Below are 19,467 nucleotides of genomic sequence, written 5' to 3'. Positions count from 1 at the left end.
CAGAGGCTAAGCTTCCACATTGTCAATGCAGGGGGCTGGGGTCTGACCCCTGGCTGGGGAACTGGAGCCCACATGCTACAACTAAGACCCCTCCTAGCCAAAGAAAAACCCCCAAATCAAAAAAACACACCTCTAAGCATCTTTTCCCCTGAGAAATAGCTTTGAAAGCTCATTGTAAATTTTATGAGGCACAGATGTCCTGCTAAGCTGCTGGAATGGTGTGATGCAGTGTGTGAGGAAGATCTGTCTTTTAGCACCAGCTTCTTCAGGGCTTCCCAGGTGGCTCAGTGGGTAAAGAATCCACCTGCCAAGTCAGGAGACTCCTGAGACGCAGGCTTGATCGCTGGGTCGGGAAGATCCCCTGGAGGAGGAAATGGCAACCCACTCCAGTATTCTTGCCTGGAGAATCCCATGGACAGAGGAGCCTGGCAGGCTACAGTCCTTGGGGTCGCAAAGAGCCAGACACAACTGAGTGGCTGAGCACACACAGTACAGTTGCCTATTCCCTTTGCAAGCCTGAGCAGTACTTCACCTCTTCGTATTTTGGTTTTTAAGTTTATAAATGACAGCTGACCTGATGAAGTAGGTTTCCTCCCTATCTTTGATACTAATCTTGTGTTCTCATGTGGTTTTTCTGTTGGGGTCAAAGGGAAGCCCCTACCCCTTTTGGTAGAGGAGCGGGTTTGAGTCTATAGAGTTTTAGGCAGTCCCTGTGCCACTCCTCTGGAAAAGAAGAAAATTTTTGTATTGAGAATTAGGAACTTTTTCTAGTTTCTCTTTATCTTTGCGCCTTTCTTTCTTTGCTCTAGACCACAGTTGAAATGTAGAAGTGATGGGGACTGCTGGGGAATATCTCTTAGAATTCATGTAGAAACTGTACTCCAGTTATTTATGAGCTTTGGAACTGTAACCTACTAACTTTGGAGATAACGTATCTGTCCAGTCCAGTTTCTAATTAAGAATACAGGAAATCCTGAATTCTCCCTCAGAGGATGGAGTCAAGTCAGTGTGTTTAAAGCCAAATTATAACAGTAACCAAAGATGATTGATCTGCCTAGAAATTGTCTTACTACTAAGGAGCTGAAAGGAAAGCCACCAATATCTTCTTATCTTTTGGCGACTTAAATGCTTAACATGGTTCCAACCTTAGGCTGGTGTGGAGACAGCAAAGAACAAGGCAGAGGGCAATGGACAAGAGCCTTGAATAGAAGAAAGGTAGAGGGAAGACAAAGTGGTTGAATGAGGGCTTTGGAATCAGAGGCAGTAGGGGCTGTGGAAAGTGGAGATAGAAGCTCTTAAGGAGAGAAGTGAGGGGAAGAGAGGGAGCCCTGCTTGGAAATGGCCCCGAGAGAGGAGGAGGAAGCCAGAGGCAGGAATTAGGGGCAGGCATCAGGGCAATCACTCCTTAGGATACCATCTTAGGAACCTCTGAGCATATGTCAGGAGGGCCTTCAGCCCCCAGGAAGATCAGTTTGCTAAAGTCCCTGGCCGCCCCCAGAAGTCATCCAGGACATTCCTGAGTCTTCACCATCTCAGTTCATGTTCGTGAGCGTCTCTCCAGCTGGTGGGAGCCATGCCTGATTGCTCTCCTTTTGTTACCCTGCACAGCGTATACTTTTGACTCTGTCACAGACTGTAACCCCAATCTGGCCCCTGACTTTCTGTCTCCTTTGCTACCATGCTGATTTGTCACAGTGGACCGAAAAACTGTGCCCACGATCTGACCATCCTGACTGGAGTCTCTCTTTCACACTTGTCCCTTTAGATTCCATTCTCCAAGCAACAACCCAACAATCTTTCGAAAAGGTATATCCCCACACTGCCACTCCCTCCCCCCCGCCCCCCCCCGCCCACCACCTGCCAAAAGGTAAATCCATTTAAAACTCTTCATTGACAAGAAAACCCAAAGTCGTTACCAAGGCCATAGGGCCATGTGAACTGGGCTCTTGGCTGTTTCCCTTTTATTTTGTACCATTTCCTGCTTAATTTTTTGCACTCCGGTTTCACTGACCTTCTTTCTGTTCTTTAAATGCCTCAGGGTCATTGCACTTGGCATTTCCTCTCTGTCTTGCAGCTCTTCTAGATCCTTACATATCTGGCTGATGACCCATCAGGTTTCAATTCATGGGTCACCTTCCCTGAGAAGGGCTTCCTGAGCACTTGTCTAAAGTACTTCCCTCTCACTTTTGGATGGACATGTACACAGGGCTGCGTTTAAAATGGATAACCAGCAAGGACCTACTGTATAGCACAGAGAATCCTGCTCAATGTGGTGTGTCAGCCTGAATGGGAGGAGAGTTTGGGGAAGAATGGATAGATGTATATGCATGGCTGAGTTCCGTGGCTGGTCACCTGAAACTATCACAGCATTGTTTCTTAATCAGCTATACTCCGATACAAAATAAAAAGTTTTAAAGGCAAAATAATAAAATTTTCCCTCTCCCCACCTGCTCCTGCCAACATCTTCTCTTTCCCATTACTTTGCTGTATTTCTTTTTTTTTTTTTAAAGATTTTTTGATGTGAACCAGTCTTTATTGAATTTGTTATAATATTGCTTCAGTTTTATGTTTTGGTGGGTTTTTTTGGCCACGAGGTATGTAGAATCTTAGGTCCCCAACCAGGTATCGAACCCACACCCACTGTCTTGAAAGGCAAAGTCCTAACCACTGGATCACCAGCGAAGTCCCCTTATTTCTTAATAGCACTTATCAATATGTTGTGTAATTTGACTGGTTTTCTTATGAAGTGTCTGCTTACACTGAAATAAGGGCAGGAACTTTGTTGTAAGCCTAGTTCCTGAATAGAGACCTTAGTAAGTGATCTTTTAAAAAATTTGTTGGGAAATTCCCTGGCGGTCTAGTGGTTAGGACTCCGCACTTTCACTGAGGAGACCTGAGTTCAATCCCTAGTTGGGGAACTAAGATCTCACAAGCTGTGCTGCAAAGCCAAAAAATTTTGTTGTTGTTGGGTGAATAAACAAAGAGATTGTGAGTGACTGGACCAGATTAATCTGGACGGGGGAGGTGAGCAGCCTGCAATGAGCCTTAGTGGGTGAGGTGGCCTCCTAAAGGAGCTGTCTGATGCAGTGAATGAGATGGAGCGGAGACAGGTCCTTCTTTCCCCTGAATCGTGTGATACAGACAAGGTAAGTTTCAGAAGGACTACACGCGGGTCCACCGCAAACCCCAACCTATTCAGTGGCATTCAAGGTTACCTCGTAGTTCTTTTGTTTACAGACTGAGGATATATGAAGTGCTGTGTTCGAAAGTTACTTGAATAAGTTTTTTTCCTATGTGGACATTTACTCATTCAAAATACTACTAGGTTTATTTGTGTTTTTCTTTGTTATTGTTGTCATTTTGTTTTTAATTAATTTTTATTGAAATATAGTTGATTTACAGTGTTGTATTAGTTTCTGCTATACAGCAAAGTGAATCAGTTAATATATAAACATACACCCACTCTGTTTTTAAGATTCAGTTCCCATATGGGCCATTAGAGAGCATGGAGTAGAGTTCTCTGTGCTACTCAGCGGGTCCTTGCTCAGCTCAGCTCAGCCGCTCAGTCGTGTCCGACTCTCTGCGACCCCGTGGATCGCAGCACGCCAGGCCTCCCTGTCCATCACCAACTCCCAGAGTTCACTCAGACTCACGTCCATCGAGTCCGTGATGTCCAGCCATCTCATCCTCTGTCGTCCCCTTCTCCTCCTGCCCCCAATCCCTCCCAGCATCAGAGTCTTTTCCAATGAGTCAACTCTTCGCATGAGGTGGCCAAAATACTGGAGCTTCAGCTTTAGCATCATTCCTTCCAAAGAAATCCCAGGGCTGATCTCCTTCAGAATGGACTGGTTGGATCTCCTTGCAGTCCAAGGGACTCTCAAGAGTCTTCTCCAACACCACAGTTCAAAAGCATCAATTCTTCGGTGCTCAGCCTTCTTCACAGTCCAACTCTCACATCCATACATGACCACTGGAAATACCATAGCGTTGACTAGACGGACCTTAGTCGGCAAAGTAATGTCTCTGCTTTTGCATATACTATCTAGGTTGGTCATAACTTTTCTTCCAAGGAGTAAGCGTCTTTTAATTTCATGGCTGCAGTCACCATCTGCAGTGATTTTGGAGCCCCCCAAAATAAAGTCTGACACTGTTTCCACTGTTTCTCCATCTATTTCCCATGAAGTGATGGGACCGGATGCCATGATCTTCGTTTTCTGAATGTTGAGCTTTAAGCCAACTTTTTCGCTCTCCTCTTTCACTTTCATCAAGAGGCTTTTTAGTTCCTCTTCACTTTCTGCCATAAGGGTGGTGTCATCTGCATATCTGAGGTGATTGATATTTCTCCCGGCAATCTTGATTCCAGCTTGTGTTTCTTCCAGTCCAGCGTTTCTCATGATGTACTCTGCATAGAAGTTAAATAAGCAGGGGGACAATATACAGCCTTGACATACTCCTTTTCCTATTTGGAACCTGTCTGTTGTTCCATGTCCAGTTCTAACTGTTGCTTCCTGACCTGCATACTCAGGTGGTCTGGTATTCCTATCTCTTTCAGAATTTTCCACAGTTTATTGTGATCCACACCATCAAAGGCTTTAGCATAGTCAATAAAGCAGAAATAGATGTTTTTCTGGAACTCTCTTCCTTTTTCAGTGATCCAGCGGATGTTGGCAATTTGATCTCTGGTTCCTCTGCCTTTTCTAAAACCAGCTTGAACATCTGGAAGTTCACGGTTCATGTATTGCTGAAGCCTGCCTTGGAGAATTTTGAGCATTACTTTACTAGCATGTGAGATGAGTGCAATTGTGCGGTAGTTTGAGCATTCTTAGGCATTGCCTTTCTTTGGGATTGGAATGAAAACTGACCTTTTCCAGTCCTGTGGCCACTGCTGAGTTTTCCAAATTTGCTGGCATATTGAGTGCAGCACTTTCACAGCATCATCTTTCAGGATTTGAAACAGCTCAACTGGAATGCCATCACCTCCACTAGCTTGGTTCGTAGTGATGCTTTCTAAGGCCCACTTGACTTCACATTCCAGGATGTCTGGCTCTGGGTGAGTGATCACACCATCGTGATTATCTTGGTTGTGAAGATCTTTTTTGTACAGTTCTTCTGTGTATTCTTGCCACCTCTTCTTAATATCTTCTGCTTCTGTTAGGTCCATACCATTTCTGTATTAGTTATCTGTTTTATATATGGTAGTATGTATATGTCAGTCCCAATCTCCTTGTTTATCCACCCCTGGCTGACCCCAGTTTTATTTGATTTTAGTTTTTATCCAGTTCAGGGATCTGCTCTCATCTTTGTGGACTTAATTTTATGTTTTGAATATGTAACACATTAACAAGGTTCCAAAAGCTTATTATCCTTTTGTTGTTTATTTCTGTGGGGAAAAAACGTGTCCCTAATATGTATGTGAATTTAAATTATTTCCTCTTCCTTTTACTTTGAAAGTAACCTCCTATAAATGTTCTTTTGTTCTTTCCTTTTCTCACTTAACAGCATATCCTAGAAATCACTCATATCATTGCATAGAGATCTTTGTTTTCTTTTTACAGTTATGTAATACTTATTGTGAATGGTATACCATAGTTTATTCAACCAGTTTCCTATGTTTTCTGCATTTGGGTTATTTCTAATATTTTACAGTTACAAATAATACAGTGAAGAATGAGCTAAAGCATGTTTTTGTGTTGTTGGAGGTGTCCCTTCAGGGTATATTCATAGGAGTGAGTTGCTGCATCAAAGAGTAAATCCATATGTAGTTCTGCAGGTGTTGCCAGATTTTCCTACGCTTGGAGTTGAAGCACTTTTTCCCATAGGATATAAGAGCAATGTTTGGTTTATTTGTACAAATCGAACAAAAAACTTACCCTTAGTATTAAGTATACTTGTGAACCTTTTCTCATCTCCACCATGCCTGTTGTTATGTATAGATTTTAATATCAGACTAAACATCATGTTTAAGATCAGATTGTATTCAAGAGTCATAAATATTGTTTCACTTACTTTTTATTAAAAATATTTTTATCATACTTTTTTTAACTTTGGAAGTTGTGTGAATTTAACTTCAGGATTCTCAAACTTTGAGTTAGTCTTCTGGGGTGATTATTAGAACTGAGTAAACTGAGAAATAACTATAAATACATAAAGTGGGCTTCCCAGGTGGCTCAGTGGTAAAGAATCCACCTGCCAGTGCAGGAGATATGGGTTCGATCCCTGGTACAGGAAGGTCCCCTGGAGGAGGGCATGGCAACCCACTCCAGCATTCTTGCCCAGAGAATTCCATGGACAGAGAGAGAGAGGAGTCTGGGAGGCTACAGTCCACGGGGTCACAAAGAGTCAGACTAAGTTATCGAGCACACACACACACACGTGAGATGAAGTGGACAGCAGAGCTGAAATAATGTTTTGCACAGAAAATTTGAGACATAGAATTCTGACTCTTTTCCAGTGTCTTAGGAGGGATTGGAGAGAGTTGAGCTTTGTAGGAGTAACTGCTTTAATTCTAAAAAGACCTTTGAATTTTTACTACCAACGAATCTCAACAGCTATGTTATGTTAGTTGAGCAGAAGAAGTTTTAAAAAAAATTCACACAAAGTTGTTAGAAATGTTTTGGGATTTTAATGAATGTTTAGAACCTGAGCATTACTTGTTTCCTCTCCTCTCCCATCGAGGCTTTTGCTAATTATGTCATTACTAGAAAGTCTTTTTCCCCTAACGCACTCATTATCCCACACTAGATATTTTTGTTTCTCTCTAGAAAATGTGTTTTGGGAGCAGTAGTGTGGGGAATAGAAAGTAGGAATCTGTGTGCCGGGTTTCTTTTTCTTTTTTGAAAGTATACATGTCAGTGTTGATCGTTTGGAACCTTTATTATATCCGTGAAAACCATTTGAAATACCTGAATACCTTTTTAAAAATATTCGAGGGACTTCTGTGGCCGTCTAGGGGTTAAGACTCCATGCTTGTACTGTGGGGTGGGGCAACAGGTTCGATCCCTGGTCAGGGAACTGTGATCCCACATGCTGCACAGTGTCCCCCAAAAAAGAAAAATTGGTAAAAGAAAGCACACCATTTCATTTTATTCATTTAACTTACTTTATGGAACCTGAAAAATGGACTAAAATTAAAGCAACCAGAGACTAATCTCAATTATGATCATAGACACAGAAAAATGAAAACAAAATCTTAGCAAATGGAATTTTATGATGGACAAAAACTATGACCAACTTTAGTTTATGCCAGGATTAGTTTAAGGTCAAGGAATTCCCTCAACATTATTTCGCTCAGTTGTGTCCAGCTCTTTTCGATCCCATGGACTGTACCCTGCCAGGTTCCTCTGTCCACGGAATTCTCCAGGCAAGGATACTGAAGTGGGTAGCCATTCCCTTCTCCAGGAGATCTTCCGGACCCAAGGATTGAACCCAGGTCTCCTGAATTGCAGTCTGATTCTTTATCGTCTGAACCACCAGGGAAACCCATATTATATCAGCAGATAAAAGGTAAAAGAAGATGTGTGTGATCAGGTCATCAGATGCTGATTAGACATTTGATAAAATGTATAGCAAGCATTTCTTGTAGCAAAGGGAACCGCTTAAATATGTCAGATTACTTTCTAAAAATCAGTACCAAATATTACACTAAACAGTGAAACACTACAGCCATTTAACTTAAACTCAGAACTAAGCTGGAATGCTCACTCAGTAATGTGATGGAGAGAGTAAGAGCAGTGAGAGAGAGGAATGGTATAACTATAGGAAACGAAAGCTAACTCTTTTGCTGGTTAGGTGATTGTGTAAGTTTCACAGAAGTTTGGTAAGATTGATCAGCCAGCAGAAATGATTATTAAAAGCAAAATTGTTCTCTGTGCTTGAAATAAGCATCTAAATATGGAAATGAGGAACAGGGAGTGACAGAAATGATAAAATTCCTAAGACCCCCATTTAATGAGAATAGTAATTACTTATATGGAGAAAGTGATGTAATCTCTTTAACATTAAGAGAACTGAATGTACTGTTTTCTTTGGACAAATTATCATAAATATGTCAGTTCTATAAAAATTAATATATCTAATGCAGTTTCATCTTGGATTTCAAGAGAGTTGTTTGTAGAATAGGTAAATTATCTTAAAGTTCATAGGGAAAAAGAAATGTCTGAGTAGCCAAGCAAGTGTTTAAAAACATTTTTCTTGGGATTTACGATGTTGTGTGGGTTCCTGCTGTATAGTGCAGTGAATCAGTTTTTCATGCACATGTATCTGCTCTGTTTTGGACTCTTTTCCCATGTAGGCCGTTACAAGGTGTTGTGCAGAGCTCCCTGTGCTCTGCTGTAGGTGCTTATTCATTATCTGCTTTATATGCAATAGTGTGTGTATGTCCGCCCCAGTCTTCCAGTTTCTATTTCCCTGCCTTACCCCCTGGTAACCATAAGTTTGTTTCTACATCTGTAACTCTGTTTCTGTTTTGTAGATAAGTTCATTTTACTCTTTTTTTTTTAAGATTCCACATAGAAATAATGTCATGTGATATTCGTCTTTCTGACTCACTTCACTCAGTATGACAGTCTCTAGGCTCATCCAACAAGTTTTTTTTTTAATTAATTTATTTTTTTAATTGAAAGGTTTGTGTTGGTTTCTGCCAAACATCAACACAACAAGTTTTTTTTTTAAATAAGCTTTGCCAGATACTGGAGTCAGTGCAATCAGATTATTGTCACGTTGACCTGGAAATTATTCAGAGTAGATAATCCAGAAATAGATCTCATTTCATATAAACATTTAATAAACCACAAAAATATTTTTCTGCTTCAGCAAGAAAAGAATGGATTGGTTCCTAAATATTGCTGGGAAAGTTAAGTATCCATCTATTTGATGGAAATCTGATTGAACCCTGGGGTAACATACCACACAAATATGCAATTACAGTCAGTGTAAAGGTTGAAATGTAATAAAGTAATACAGTCTCAGAAAAGAAAGCTATGTGATCAAAGAAATATTTTGCACGTATAAAAATGTAGAATTTCTGTATGCTGAAGAATTACCAAAATGGACAGAGTTTAAAAAATTCTTTCAGCAACTGACAGATAAACAGTTGATATGTAATGTACAATGAGCTCTTTTAAACTGACAAGGAAAAGACGTGCGGTCCATCAGAAAACTTGGCAAAGGATGTGAATGAGCAATTCATAGAAGCGTGAGTCCAAGTGCTCAAGAAACATGGCGAGCGATGCTGAAGCCCGCTAGCAGTGAGAGAAATTCAGGTTCCATGGTGTGGTTTGCTGGAGGGCTCATTGCTGGCAGGGGAGCTACTATCTGAGGCAGAAGGATGGTTCCTGTGGCCATAGTGTTTCCTTTACAAATTTTGCCGAGAGACAGTGTTGATTTTTAGAATTTTTAACGTTTTTAAAGGTTTGTAATCTTTTTATGGCACTTTTTTCTGTGCCTCATGTTTTACTACTTTGCATTAACTCCAGCCTTGTAGGATTATTTTCTACGTAACGTGATTTTCTTTTGTGGACACAGTCTGTGGCTCATTTAAAAGACGGCTAAGGATTAAGCATTTTAACTGGAGTGACAGGTCTTAACATTTGAAGTTTCAAATAAAAATTTTGTTAAGACAGGTTTAAAAAAATAAATCTTTAGGCCTTTGATATCTAGACTTCAACAAATGAAATCCGAAGGACCGTTTTTTGTGCAGAAGAGGTTAAGTCACATGTAGTTTCAGTTTGCCAAAATGTAGTTTCCGGTTGCAAGTCCAAACTCTGTTCTCCTGTTTGGTTACTCTTTGTTGAGAAACTTTATAAACAGCTTATTGAAAGTTGTGCTTGACCATTTATGTTTGAACACCACTTTTAGATAGTAAGTGTGTTTGTAAGCTCATTTCATTAATTTTCACAGCTTTAAAAGTATGCCAGTATTACATTATAGTAGAGCATAGCATGTCTCATCCCCATGGTGAGGTTTGTAGAACCCCACAGATGAGTTGATGCAATCTAATCAAGAATCTAAAAATAAACTCTTGTTTCTCAGTACCTTTGTTTCCCCCGTAATAGCTTTATTGTCACATAATTTATATAACAAAATTCACAGTTTTAAAATGTACAGTTCAGTGGTTTTTTAGTCTGTTCAGAGTTGTGTAACCATCACCACTATTCAATTGAGAACATTTTCATCGCTCCAAAAACAAGCTCCATTTGGTGTCCATAGTATATGGCCTGACATTCAGACTGAAAATTACCTTGTGTATCATATAAATAATGCATGCATATAAGTAAAGACTGACACAGTAAAACATAATTCGTAGTTATGTAAAACCTATTCAGTTTTTCCCTGCAGCTTGGTAAAGAAGTTTTGTTTTGTTTCCTCTGGGACCAAGGGAGCTGACTCTTTAGTTTTTGTGTGGGTGGGACTGTTGGTTTGGGAAAGGTTCTTTTAAGGTCACAGTCATTCTGAGCCCATGCTGTTGTTCTGCAGGGCGCTCGCTGATATGAATAATGATGGAAGGATGGATCAAGTGGAGTTTTCCATTGCTATGAAACTCATCAAGCTGAAGCTCCAAGGATATCAGCTCCCCTCTGCACTTCCCCCTGTCATGAAACAGCAACCAGTTGCTATTTCTAGTGCACCAGCGTTTGGTGAGTCTAAAAGGAATCGGTTTCTCTATTTCATCGTATGTTTTTAAAATAAATATTTCCCTCTCCCTGCCATCTCAGTTTGTGGCACTGAAATTCTAGGAGACATTCAGTCTGAAAAATGACGGCCCTGTGCACAAAGATAATGCTAGAAGGGGAGAAAGCAAAAAAAAAAGAAAGCAAAGGTGCAGATTGTCATGGAAAAAGAAATAAACTTGCAGTGTCTGTTGCATCTTCTGTCTCTTTCCTGCTCCTATTGGATGCTTGACCCTGCTTCACATCTTCACATACTTCCCTTTGCGTTTTTGTTTTCTAGAGCATCATTTTGTTTCCTTGTGGTCCTTTTGTGTACAGTATCAAGAGAAATGTATTTTTTTAATAATAGTTGAGGCACTTGGTTACATTGTGTTACTTCTTAGCAGAAAATGCCACAGCCGGGGGTGGGGGGAAGTTATTATCCCAATTTAAAACATAATTCCATAAAATGCTGTCTTTTAGTCAGACGTTTTTCTTAAACATTCATTGGTAGGCATGTTCCTGGCAGTCCAGTGGTTAAGACTTCAAGCTTCCAATGCAGAAAGCATGGGTTTGATTCTTGGTCAGGGAAGTAGATACCACATGCCCTATGATATGGCCAAAAAAATAAAAAGAAAAAAAAGGCAATTAAATGATAATTAGTTGACTAAGATCACAGTCAATTCTGCTTTCTTTTTCTTTTTCCTTTTTTGAACCTTATTGTGTGGCATGTCGGATCTGAGTTCCCTGACCAGGGATCGAACCTCTGCCCCCTGAAGTGGAAGCTGCACTGTGCTGTGCTTAGTCACTTCGGCCTTTCGACCCCATGGACTGCCAGGCTCCTCTGTCCATGGGGATTCTCTAAGCAAGAATTCTGGCCTGGGTTGCAATGCCTTGCTCCAGGGAATCTTCCCAACCCAGGGATCAAACCCAGATTTCCCGCATTGTAAGCAGATTCTTTACCAGTTGAGCCACCAAGGAAGTGGAAGCTAGCAGAGTCTTAACTGCTATATCATGAGGGAAGTCCCCAACAGTTCTGATTTCTTCTCTGTTCTCACCCTAGGCTTTAATTATTTAGGTTGATTTAAAGATTATGGTAATAAGATCCAACATGTGATTCTTAGGAAAGTTCTTAGACAGTTTAAACAAAACAGAAACATGGTGGATAGAGTTACCCTCTCTCCCTTCGTCCTAATATACCTAATGACAGGTGGTAAAGGGAAGGAGGTTAGGGAGGGGCAGTCATAGTCATTCAGGTTGTCCCCGATACAGTTAACCATGGGTGTGTGCTCAGACTCTCAGTTGTGTCTGACTCTTTGCAACCCCGTAGACTGTAATCCGCAAGGCTCCTCTGTCCATGGGATTTTGCATGCAAGAATACTGGAGTGGTTTGCAATTTCCTCTTCCAAGGGATCTTCCCAACCCAAGGATCGAACCCACATCTCCTGTGTCTCCTGTATCTGCAGGTGGGTTCTTCACCAGTGATCCACCTGGGAAGCCCACAGTTAATGATAAGCTGAGATAAATAAGTGGTGGACTTAAGAGGTTCACTATTAAAAGCACACTGTTCATCGCCTTTCTTGCGGTGAGTTTGTGCCACAAGCCTGGGTGCGTTAAGGGGAAAGGTCCAGGTTTTAGGTTAGGCAAATAGGACAGTGATCCAGGAGGAGGAGGAGCAACTCAAAGTCACATGAGAGCCAGGGGTGGAAGGGCAGAGGCGAGCAGTGCTGGGGGCTGCTCCAAGGGGCCAGCTCTCTCCCTGGCCGTCTTCCACCATGTATTCCCAGTTCTGAGCCCTCGGTTAACCAGCTCATTCCAAAGGGGCGGTTGCTCCGAATGCCTGACGGTGCTTGTAGCCAAAACAACTACAAGGTGTTTGGTTTGCTTTTGGCCTCCCTTCCGAGGCTGCAAGAAGAAACCTTGGTGTGGAGAAAGGGTCAGATAACCACAGGCATCCCATTTCCTCTTTTTCCCTCAAACCCAGGTGTCAGTAATTCTTCCTCTGACATATAATATGTCTTCTCTTATTCCATTCTGCTGTAGGAATTTCAGCTCTAGGGATATTGCTGATTTATTTTCAGGAGCAGTGCCATCATTGTACAAAGGGTTTTACAGTCACTTAAGTAACCTGCCCAGCCTCTAAAGGAAGCCAGGATTTTTTTTTTTTTTAATTGAAGGATAATTGCTTTACAGAATATTGTTGGTTTCTGCCAAACATCAACATGAATCAGCCACAGGTATACATATGCAGGATTTTTTTTTTAACTTAAAAATACATTTTAAATGTTTTTGGCCATGCCTCACAGTATATAGAATCTTAGTTCCCCAACCAGGGATCAAACCCATGCCCCTTGCAGTGGAAACGCTGGAGTCTTACCCACTGAACCCCAAGGGAGGTCCCTGGGAAACTGGGATTTCTTAACTGCCCTCCTGCCATTCAGACCATAGCTCTTCCCCTTGGCTTCTCCACTGCCTTTCCTCCCATCATTCTCGTCACATCGATCTTCTCAGTAAACTCTTTTCCAGAGGATTAATCATGAGGGAATAACAGACGATAAAGAGAAGTTAAAAGTACACGGTCCCAATCCCCAATTTTGCCCAAGTTTAATCAAAAATCTTGCCTTTGCCAAAGTAATTTTTTTCTTATGATTCTTCTGGGTACTTGAAAACATAACTTATTACTATTATCGGTATTTTTCTAATTAGTATGAGACTTTGTCTGACCATGGGTTTTCCAGCCCTGTGATCTGTCCTCACATGCAGCATCTTTTTTGGTCACAACAGTAACGCTGCAAGTGTGCAGTGGATTGTTGATCCTCTTACCCAAAGGAGAGAACTGAGATGCCAAGAGGTTGAACACCTAAGCATGTTCCAAGGGGCTCCCTGGTGACTCAGACGATAGTCTGCCTGCAGGGTGGCAGACCCAGGTTCAGTCCCTGGGTTGGGAAGATTCTCTGGAGAAGGGAATGGCTACCCACTCCAGTATTCTTGCTTGGAGAATCCCATGGAGCCTGGAGGGTTACAGTCCAGGGGTTGCAAAGAGTCACACCCGACTCACGAGTAACGCTTTCTTTCATGTTTCTGAAAGGGAGGCAGAGCCTCTTTAAACTCAGTTGTCCTCAAAGCCTTTGGTTTCCTCTTTTCCTTCTCTCTTCCCACCTTCATTATCACCACATCATCAGAGTGACATGGGGCTTCATCACTCTCCCAAAGGTTAATGTAAATGTTAATGCACCATGGAATTTAGGCTGGCTAGAGGTTGAATAGTCCTTTTGTTAAGAAGAGGAAAATGGGGTGCAGTGATACTGTGATTTGCTTAAGGGTGCCCGGCGTATTCCAGGACATTCTGCGGTGAGTATGCCTCGCACCTTCTCCCTGCAGTGTATTTGCACACACCATCATTCTTCTTTGACTGTGGACTCAACTATTTCAGGGAGAGGTTGTTGTGATTGTTTCTGTTTTTTTGCCAGAGTCCACAGTTTTATTGGGTCAAACCAATTAATATCTTTAAGCACCGACTGTGTGTCCTAGTTGCTGGGAAGGGGGTGGTGAGTAAGACATCATGACTCCAGTTACTATGGAACTTGTTGGCAAGTTAGGGGAAGAAACAGACAAATAGTTCTGTGAAAGACAGAGACCCAGGGCTTCCCAAGTGGCAGTAGTGGTAAAGAACTCGCCTGCGTTCCATCCCTGGGTCAGGATCCCCTGGGGGAGGGCATGGCAACCCATTTCAGTATTCCTGCCTGGAGCATCCCATGAACAAGGAGCCTGGCAGGCTACAGTCCACAGGGTTGGAAAGAGTGGAGACTCGGCGCCCACGCACTCATGAGAGGCGCAGAGAGGACCAGGTGGCTGTCGCTCAGGCGCTCAGTTGTATCTGACTCTTCGCGACTCCGTGGACTGAAGCATCTCCCGGAGCCTGCTCAAACTCATGTCCATTGAGTCAGTGACGCCCTCCAACCATCTTATCCTCTGTCATCGCTTTCTCCTCGTGCCTTCAATCTTTCCCAACATCAGTGTTTTCCAGTGAGTTGGCTGTTTGCATCAGGTGGCCAAAGTATTAGAGCTTCAGCTTCAGCATCAGTCCTTCCAGTGAATACTCAGGTTTGATTTCCTTTATGATTGACTGGTTTGCTCTCCTTGCAGTCCAAGGGATTCTCGAGAGTCTTCTCCAGCACCACAGTTCGAAGGCATCAATTCTTTGGCACTCAGCCTTTTTTATAGTCCAACTCTCACATCCATACATGACTGCTGGAAAAACCATAGCTTTGACTAGACGGACCTTTGTAGGCATAGTAATGTCTCTGGTTTTTAGTATGTTGTTTAGGTTAGTCATAGCTTGGAGAGAACTCTCCTGGCAAAAACAACGGGTCCTAAGGCAAAGCTTGGTGTGTCAGAGGAACAATAATGAGAGACTTGCACCTGATGTCCTTAGGGCTTCAGGTCGGGGGGATAAAGTAGGAGCCAGGTGGTTTGGGACCTAATAAAACTATTAAGTGAACTGAAAGTCGCTTAGTCATGTCCAGTTCTTTGCAGGCCCATGGACTGCAGCGTGCCAGGCTTCTCTGTCCATGGGGTTCTCCAGGCAAGAATACTGGAGTTGGTTGCCATTTCCTCCTCCAGGGAATCTTCCTGACACAGGGATCGAACCCAGGGCTCCCGCATTGCAGGCGGATTCTTTACCACTGAAACCACTAAAGAGCTAGCATTTTTTTCTAAGTAAGTTCAGTTGAAAGCTTTTGAACAGGGTGTAAATGGCTGGTAGACACTTAGAAAAATGTAATCTGTGTTATCTGAAGATGGTTTTGGTGTTTGGGGTGGGTTTTTTGTTGTTGTTGCTTTGTCATTTGTGTTATCTGAAGACTGGATTACAGGGGACAAGCGTAAAATCAGGGACATCAGTAAGGAGGCTTTTTCCATAGGCAAGAGATTATGGTAATTTAGATCTGGCCAGTGATAATGTGGAAAATAGGTTAGAATTAGTTTCATCATATCCTGTATTGTGGAGGAAAAGTAAATCAGATTTTGACCATATTAGGTTTGAAGGGCCTTGATGATTTCGAAGTCGAGATACTAGGGAGCCAGGTAAATCTGTATGTCTGCAACGCAGGAGGGATTCTCAGCTCTGGTGAGTTTGAGTCGGGATGGCATTGAAAGCCCTGGGACTGGATACAGGATCCTAGAGAGAAAGTCGTGAAAGGATCTCAATCTTAAATGGAACCGGAGGATATATGCAGTGGAGAATCTCATGCATGAATCCACAGGAAAATGAAACTTAAGAACAGAGGTGCTACGGGTCAGGCATTTAGAGAAAACTGAAACTGAGACTGATGGACCTCCACCAAGAGGCTCTCCTCTTCCTCAAGCCAGTGAGCCTACTGCTTGGATTCTAACCAAATTCCCCCGTCTTTATGATCCTTACCCATAAATCCAGCCCACCCCAGACCCTCAAAGGACTCACTTGTAGCTTACTACAGTTGGTATGTCTAGAATTGCAACCCTTGGGACTTCCCTCGTGATCCAGTGGTTAAGACTCAGCACTTCCAGTGCAGGGGGCACAGGTTTGATCCGTGGTTGGGGAACTAAGATCCCACATGCCTCCCATCAAGTGAGAGAAAACAAAGAAAGACATCAGAATTGCAATTCTTCTGCTATTCCTGCATAAGGTCAACTTCTGGTGATTCGGTGTCCCTCTTTATTTAGGTTGACAGAGTGTAGCTAGAGTAGGCAGAACACTTAAGATCATGTTTTGCTCCATGTTTGAGTTGTTTCTGTGCTATGCTTAGTCACTCAATCGTGTCTGACTCTTTGTGACCCCATGGGCTGTAGCCTGCCAGGCTCCTCTGTCAATGGGGATTCTCCAGGCAAGAATACTGGAGTGGGTTGCCATGCCCTCCTCCAGGGGATCTTCCCAACCCAGGAATTGAACCCAGCTCTTTCACATTGCAGGCAGATTCTTTACCATCTGAACCACCAGGGAAGCCCAAGAATACTGGAGTGGGTAGCCTATCCCTTCTCCAGGGGATCTTCCTAACCCAGTAATCTAACCAGGGTCCCCTGTATTGCAAGTGGATTCTTTACCAGCTGAGCTACCAGGGAAGAGTTGCTTCTGAGGGACTAAGAATAGGACGTGAGAGTGATTGGATTTGACATTTGATAAGATGGGTTTGGGCCTGATCTTGGGCATCCCTAGTGGCTCAGACAGTAAAGAATCTGCCTGCAATGCTGGAGACCTGGGTTCAACCCCTGGGTCAGGAAGATCCCCTGGAGAAAGGAATTGCAACCCACTCTGGTATTCTTGCCTGGAGAATCCCATGGACAGAGGAGCCTGACCGGCTACAGTCCATGGGGTTGCAAAGAATCGGGCACTACTGAGCAACTTACGCTTTCACTTTCACTTTGATGAGCAGTTTCCTTGGAGTGGTAGGGACAGGAGCCTGCTGGAGGCCTGGGAGGGCAGAAAGTTTAACCGTGAGGTGGAGCCTGTCAGCTAAAGGATAGCGTGCTGATGGTTGGAAAGGCTCCCATGATTTTAGAGTCCAGGGGAAAAGTCAGTGGTTGAGGAGAGTGTGGAAAATTTCATGAATTGAGACTTAGCACCATCAAGAGAGATGGCATCTAAAACCTTGCCTCTGGGGGATGTGTTTGTTTAGAGGTATCCAGAAAATGCCATTCATTCAGAAGAGGCCGTCACTTGGTAAGAGGGGCAATTTAAAAGCTGAGTAGGTAACTGAAATGGACAAATCATGGTGTTAAGACAATGATGATGAGGGTGTACCTGGATTAGAAGACTTGCAAGATCTGGTCCCTATGGAGTCTTCAAACTGACCCACAAGGCTGCCTTTGATGACCGGATCCCATACCAAGGAGGAATGACTGGGAGTGGAATCAAGATTAAACAGGGCAGGGTCGCAGAGACAGGAGGATGAGAAGGTCCAGACCTACGTGGGGGAGGAGACTGAACCTTCCCAGGAAGCCAGGCTCACACATCAAAAGGAGCAACAGGCAGCATCAGGCGGGGTCAGATCCCACACACAGTTATTATTAGAGAGGAGAGGACGGAGAGACGTGCAGCACCCTCGTGGACAGTGACCGCACACCAGTGACCGACTATCTCAAAACAAGCCGAGAGGAGCTAAGAAAATGGTGCGAGTCATGAATGATTGGCATCGATCGGAATTTTTTAAAACTCCAGAAATTGGGTGACCGCTCTGGAAAGAATGAGACATAAAAGAAAAAGTTGTTTCAGAAATGAAGAGTGAACTAGAGGCAGCACGAGAGAGACTGAAGAGAAACAGAAAGCAAAAAAGAGGACAGTTTCAGGCGTTAAAAGAAGACAAAAAGAGACAAAAAGAATTCGAGAACAAGTGCCAAATGACGAAGGCGAAGAGAACTGACTAGCTGCTTAGATGGGGCCTCTGAAGAAGAAAACCAGAGCAAGGGAAGGGAAATGAGAAAAGCTAGTTCAAGACAGCTTTCCTGACATGGCGGGTTTGAAACTAAATTTGAACAAATACAGCACGTGCCTAGGAATATTGTCCTGGAGAGGATCAAAACTAAGATCCATTCTAGTAAAACAAAAAATCACTTGGGCACAAGCAAAAAGAAAGTACACGGCTAACAAGAAAGAATTAGAACATCTTCTGACTTTTCATCCTGCCAGAAGGAAATGGAGTGACATATTTAAGATTCTCAAGGAAGGAATCTGCCGAGAATTTTGTATCCAGAAAAACCACACCAACCAACTTTCTAACTCTGCAGACACTGACTTTATATCTTATAATTAAATTCAATTCTGACGCTCACTCTGGTCGTTAGTGTCAGATTCCACAGGCTTAAGGGTTCAGTCCCACAAGACTGACCTCACTTAGATCTGAGTCACAAGTACTGGGCCCCAGTACTGTCTGACTTGGCTACAGAGTCAAGACTACAGAGTTGTTTGGTCGCTAACTCATGTCTGGCTCTTGGTGACCCCTTGGATAGCAGCACGCCAGGCTTCCTTGTCCTTCACCATCTCCCAGAGTTTGCTCAAACTCATGTCCATTGAGTCGATGATGCCATCCAGCCATCTCTTCCTCTGTCACCCCCTTCTCCTCTTGCCCTCAGTCTTTCCCAGCATCAGGATCTTTTCCAGTGAGTCAGCTCTTCACATCAGGTGGCCAGAGTATTGGAGCTCCAGCGTCAGCATCAGTCCTTGGACTGATTTCCTTTAGGATGGACTCGAATCAGAGGCTCCTGCAAACCCTTCTCCCGCTTTTTTAATTTGCTAGAATAGCTCCCAAAACTTTGGGAAGCTTGTATTTGCATTTGCTGGTTTTCTATAAAGGATATTGTAAAGGGTGCAGATGAACAGGAGGATGGAGAGTGTGTAGGGCGAGGTCCCAAAGGGCGCTGAGTGCAGGAGCTTCTGTTGTCCAGGACCTGGATGTGTCCACCAGCCTGGAAGTTCTCCAGAGCTTGTTGTGTAGGAGTTGTGAGGCGAATGTGATAACCACTACAGTACAGAAATGAGGTCCATCGTGTAGGAGTTGTTATGGGAATTTCATAACAGAGGCTTCATTGATGAAATCATCAGCCTTTGATTAGCTCACTTTCCCCCGTCTATTCTCCCCATCAAACACAAGATGACAGTCTTCCCACTCCAGAGATTCCAAGGATCTTAAAAGCTCTTGTGTCATGAACCAGAGACTAAGACCAGATATTTTGGCAGAAGATGTTCCTATCAGTCAGGATATTAAAAGGAGTTTAGGAGTTCTTCTGGCCTCCCTGATGGCTCAGCGGTAAAGAATTCGCCTGCAGTGTAGGAGATGCCAGTTTGACT

At 43.0% G+C, this 19,467-nt stretch overlaps 1 protein-coding gene across 1 annotated transcript in view; it reads left to right on the top strand.

Moving 5' to 3' along the window:
- The window catches only part of ITSN1 (intersectin 1), a 241,535-nt gene that overhangs the window by 76,682 nt on the left and 145,386 nt on the right, over positions 1-19,467 (top strand). The window contains exon 5 of the mRNA XM_052646278.1: positions 10,474-10,634. Coding sequence (XP_052502238.1) covers positions 10,474-10,634 — 161 coding nt within the window. The remainder of the gene's footprint in view (positions 1-10,473; positions 10,635-19,467) is intronic.

This window comes from Budorcas taxicolor, chromosome 1, assembly GCF_023091745.1.
Source record: "Budorcas taxicolor isolate Tak-1 chromosome 1, Takin1.1, whole genome shotgun sequence".
NCBI classification, from domain to species: domain Eukaryota; kingdom Metazoa; phylum Chordata; class Mammalia; order Artiodactyla; family Bovidae; genus Budorcas; species Budorcas taxicolor.
The sequence above is the reverse complement of the archived record's forward strand: the minus strand, read 5'-3'. Positions and strand labels throughout refer to the sequence as shown.